The following is a 5,161-nucleotide window of genomic DNA, read 5'->3' on the forward strand; positions in this document are numbered from 1 at the left end:
TTTTTAATAAACCAAATATCAAATGTTTAATGATCATAAAATCAATACAAAATAAACAGGAAGTAAACAGGAAACAAACATCAGATGGTGGGCGGAGTTACATGTTATCCTTAAAAACTTTGATCCTTTTTACCAACTTTGTTTCTCTTTTTAAACATTACAAAATAAAACAGCTTTTATCAACTGATTTTTGTTTTGTTTTTTCAGCTTTTTGTTTTCAGATTTAGTTTATAAAAAAATAAAGTTTAAAAAAACAAAGTTGATTTGCAATATTTCAACCTGACAGGGAGGTTATTGATGGATCAGCTCTCATCCCCAGAACCTCTGTCTACCGGCGGGTGGAGTCAGCACCTCCTCAGGAGGAGGAGGCAAGCTGAAGATGGACCCCGACGCCTCCACTGAGAAGATGAAGTACATGTTGGTGACCATCATGGCGAGACCTGGCAGGAAGGAGAGGCCGAAACCGAAACCTCGAACACTGCTGCCGAAGGCTGCGGCCACCCAGTAAAACAGCCTGGAGACAGAAAACAAACGCACCTTCACTTAAAAGTTTCAACCAGCCAGGAGACAGAAAACAAACGCACCTTCACTTAAAAGTTTAAACAAACTGTAGAACATTTAGAACGTTCCACAGTAAACAGCAGGTAGAACCTTTGGAACGTTCCATATTAAACAGCAGGTAGAACCATTGGAACGTTCCATATTAAACAGCAGGTAGAACCTTTGGAACGTTCCATATTAAACAGCAGGTAGAACCTTTGGAACGTTCCATATTAAACAGCAGGTAGAACCTTTGGAACGTTCCATATTAAACAGACTGTAGAACCTTTGGAACGTTCCATATTAAACAGCAGGTAGAACCTTTGGAACGTTCCATATTAAACAGACTGTAGAACCTTTGGAACGTTCCATATTAAACAGACTGTAGAACCTTTGGAACGTTCCATATTAAACAGACTGTAGAACCTTTGGAACGTTCCATATTAAACAGACTGTAGAACCTTTGGAACGTTCCATATTAAACAGACTGTAGAACCTTTGGAACGTTCCATATTAAACAGCAGGTAGAACCTTTGGAACGTTCCATATTAAACAGCAGGTAGAACCTTTGGAACGTTCCATATTAAACAGCAGGTAGAACCTTTGGAACGTTCCATATTAAACTGCAGGTAGAACCTTTGGAACGTTCCATATTAAACAGCAGGTAGAACCTTTGGAACGTTCCACAGTAAACAAACATCACAGTAAACTTAAATCTCACCGTCCGAAGGCGAAGATGATGGTGAGCAGAGGGACGAGCTTCAGCTGCTCCTGGCTCAGGTACATTGCCATGACGACCAGCTGCAGGAAGTAGATCAGGAACAGGGAGGCGGAGTCAGAGACAAAGCGCCGGTGCACGCTGATCTCCTGATGCTCCGCCTCCTTCACCTCCTCATCAAACAGAGGCCGAACAACACCCAACTTGAGCCGACTGACACCCAGAACCAGCCAACCTGAGAGGTGAGACAGGTGACACAGACAGGTGAGCAATAGACAGGTAGGACAGACAGGTGAGACAGACAGGTGAGACAGACAGGTGAGACAGGCAGGTGAGACATAGGTGAGAGAAACAGGTGAGAGACAAACAGGTGCGACAGGACTCACCCAGGATGATGGGTGTGGCGGCGAACACGGAGCAGCGCAGTGTGTAGACGAGTCTGAGGGGGGCGCCATCAAGCAGGGGGGCGTCAAACGGCAGGAAGACATAACCCCCCCACACCAGGACGGGGAAGAAGAGCGCCGAACTCATCAGGGACACGCCTATCTTCAGAGTGTCTCTGCCAGTACAGCCCCGCCCACCTGAGAGAGAGAGAGAGACAGGTCAGAGCCCCGCCCACCTGAGAGAGAGAGACAGGTCAGAGCCCCGCCCACCTGAGAGAGAGAGACAGGTCAGAGCCCCGCCCACATGAGAGAGAGAGAGAGAGAGACAGGTCAAAGCCCCGCCCACCTGAGAGAGAGAGAGAGAGACAGGTCAGAGCCCCGCCCACATGAGAGAGAGAGAGAGAGAGAAAGAGAGAGAGAGAGAGAGAGAGAGAGAGAGAGAGACAGGTCAGAGCCCCGCCCACATGAGAGAGAGAGAAAGAGAGAAAGAGAGAGAGAGAGAGAGAGAGAGAGACAGGTCAAAGCCCCGCCCACATGAGAGAGAGAGAGAGAGAGAGACAGGTCAGAACCCTGCTACCCTGAGAGAGAGACAGGTATTCTTACATCTGGGAGGGGGTGTGTCCTGGGTCCAGTCGTACTGGTAGCCATGCTGGTTGTAGTCCTGTAGTCCTTGGGGATCCAGGAAGGGGCTCTTCTCTAACTCCCAGAATGCCTCGCTCTCTCTGGGTGAGGAGGGCGAGTGCAGGACGGTCACTGCAGGACTGAACACCTGAGCTGCTTTCTCCGGCAGGCGGTTCTCCGCAGGCTCCTCCTCCTCCAGGTGTGTCTCCCTCGACTCCGCCCCCTCCACCGCCGGCCCCGACGCCTTGTCTTCACCTGCCCCGCCCCTCCTCGCCCTCCCCTCGGCCATCAGCTCCCTCTCGCTCTCCGTCCAGCTCGCTGCGTCTCGGAGAGACACGTCTGACCTCACACTCATCCTGTCACCTTTACCTGTCTGTCCACCTGTCTGTCTGTCTCCTGGCCACTGCAGCGTGCTGGCTTCCATCATGGCGGACTTCACCACCTCCTCCTCTTGTGTCGCCTTTGTCCCCCCGCTGTCCTCCATCTTCCTGTCAGAGTGTCTTCAGGCCGATCGTCTGTCAGAGAGAACAGTTAACCAATAATCAGTTAATCGGTTCATGAGTCATCGTATCAGTTACAGTAATCAGAGCACCAAATGTGGATTCATCCACTGTTGAAAATAGTCCCAATAAATGGACATTGGGAACACTGGGAACACTGGGAACACTGGGAACTCCTCCTCTACAGTTACCTGGAACATTTTGAACACTGAATAAATAAAAGGATTTTTTCTACGTAACGCTGACATCTACTGTCGATCAGGTGGAATTACATCAACTGTAAAATCATCATCAGCACGATGAAGAGTCACAGGAGACATTTAATCACAAAACATCAGTAGAAGAAGAATTCACATCCTTTACTGCAGTAAAAGAACCAATACAGCAAAGTACAAATACTCCATTACAAGTAAAAGTCCTGCATGAAAAATCCTCCTGCAGTAAAAGTACATAAGTATTATGAGCTTGATGTAGTTAAAGTATTGCAGTAAAAGTACATAAGTATTATGAGCTTGATGTAGTTAAAGTATTGCAGTAAAAGTACATAAGTATTATGAGCTTGATGTAGTTAAAGTATTGCAGTAAAAGTAGTGGTTTGGTCCCTCTGACTGATATATTATTATATATGACATCATTAGATTATTAATAGTGAAGCATCAGTGTTAGAGCAGCATGTTACTGTTGTAGCTGCTGGAGGTGGAGCTAGTTTACACTACTTTATATACAGTTAGCTAGTTTAGTCCAGTGGTTCCCAACCTAGGGGTCGGGCCCCTCCAAAGGGTCAGCAGGTAAATCTGAGGGGTGGTGAGATGATTAATGGGAGAGGAAAGAAGAAAAAACAAAGTTCTGATACACAAATCTGTTTTCAGTTTTTGGACTTTTTCTCTAATCTTTGATTTTTGCTGAAATATTGGATCATTTGAACATTTATTGAAATGAAAGCATGTGAGAAGTTTAGAGGGAAAAATCACTATTTGGTGGAGCTGTTAACAACTCATAGACATGTGAAATGTGACCCCGACTACACACTGCTTTTTGTAAGACGTCAAAAGACAAAAAGGTTGGAAACCACTGGTTTCATCTTTAACAATGTGTTGTATTTTAATAGCTTGTTATATTATCCATTGTGTCAAATCTGCATCTGAAAAGTAACTAAAGCTGTCAAATAAATGTAGTGGAGTAGAAAGTACAATATTTCCCTCTGAAATGTAGAAAGTAGCATCACATGGAAATACTCAAGTAAAGTACAAGTACCTCAGAACTGTACTTAAATACAGTAATAGAGTAAATGTATTTAGTTATTTTCCAGCACCGATGTTTAAATAAACATTAACAGAGAAACTGAACAGGCTCGTCGATGATGTAACAACATGTTTCAACGTTGCTGGAACATCCAGACAACACGTCCAGGTGACGTCCAGGTAACGTCCAGGTAACGTCCAGGTAACTGTCATTAGCTCACCTGACTGTATCACTGCTGTCCTGTCACGTTATCACATCAGTGATTTTATTGCCCTTCATAATAAATAGCAACAGTAAACAGCTGATTCTGAACCCAGCAGGTGAGGTTAGCTCCGCCCATTGCACGTGACGTCACTCGGACTCTGACATGGCGGCCGTGAGGCGTTTTTGGATTAAACATCAGATTAAAAACAAATCAGAGTAAAAACCGCAAATGAGTATCATACGTCATCACCTGTGTGTGTATCGCAGACAGACTGTGTGTTAATATCCAGAAACAAACTGATAAATAATCAATATTCAGACTGTGTGCTAACATGCTAACATGCTAACATGCTAACAGCTACAAACGGACTCAGATTAAACTAAACTTTAAACTCAAACTGAGTCTGAACTAAAGATTAAAGTTCAGATTAAAGAATCACCTTGACGGTCTGATCTTCCTCTTCTTCCTCTTCTTCTTCTTCCTCCTCTTCTTACTCTTCTTCCACTTGTTTTTCTTCTGTTGTTGTTAGTGAAACTCTCCGGAAGTCCACTGCAGGTGTGGTCACGTCACGTCACGTCAGGTGAATGACAGAGAAACTGGTTTTAAAGGAAAAGTCTCCGGCGGGTTTATTATTATATTACAGTTACAGACAGAAATATTTCCATCATTTACTTCATAAACAGTAGAATATAGAAGTATTGTCAGAAGAATGTACTTCAAGTATAAAAAGTGAAACTTGGTTATGCAGTAAACTGTCAGTCAGTGTTTTTATCAGCTGGAACTGTTGTTTTATACACTGCTGAGTTGTTTTATCTTTAATAATGATTCATATCTAATAAACTGATAATTCGTTGGAAAAGCTTTATGGGTAAAGTAACATCTGTCAGATACATGGAGCTACTGCAGTAAACAATATAGATAAATATAGTAAACAATACTTCAAACTTAACCA

The 5,161-nt window shown here is 44.0% G+C and overlaps 1 protein-coding gene across 1 annotated transcript; it reads right to left on the reverse strand.

The window, feature by feature from the left end:
- On the reverse strand, positions 1–4,785 carry tmem79b (transmembrane protein 79b). Its single transcript, XM_044359451.1, has 5 exons — positions 4,649–4,785; positions 2,245–2,777; positions 1,645–1,839; positions 1,262–1,493; positions 1–514 (listed from the first exon to the last, which is right to left on the reverse strand). The coding sequence occupies exons 2-5, from the start codon at positions 2,744–2,746 to the stop codon at positions 310–312; spliced, it is 1,134 nt and encodes a 377-aa protein (XP_044215386.1). The 5' UTR covers positions 2,747–2,777; positions 4,649–4,785; the 3' UTR covers positions 1–309.
- Between the last annotated feature and the right edge of the window lie 376 nt (positions 4,786–5,161).

This window comes from Thunnus albacares, chromosome 8, assembly GCF_914725855.1.
Source record: "Thunnus albacares chromosome 8, fThuAlb1.1, whole genome shotgun sequence".
NCBI classification, from domain to species: domain Eukaryota; kingdom Metazoa; phylum Chordata; class Actinopteri; order Scombriformes; family Scombridae; genus Thunnus; species Thunnus albacares.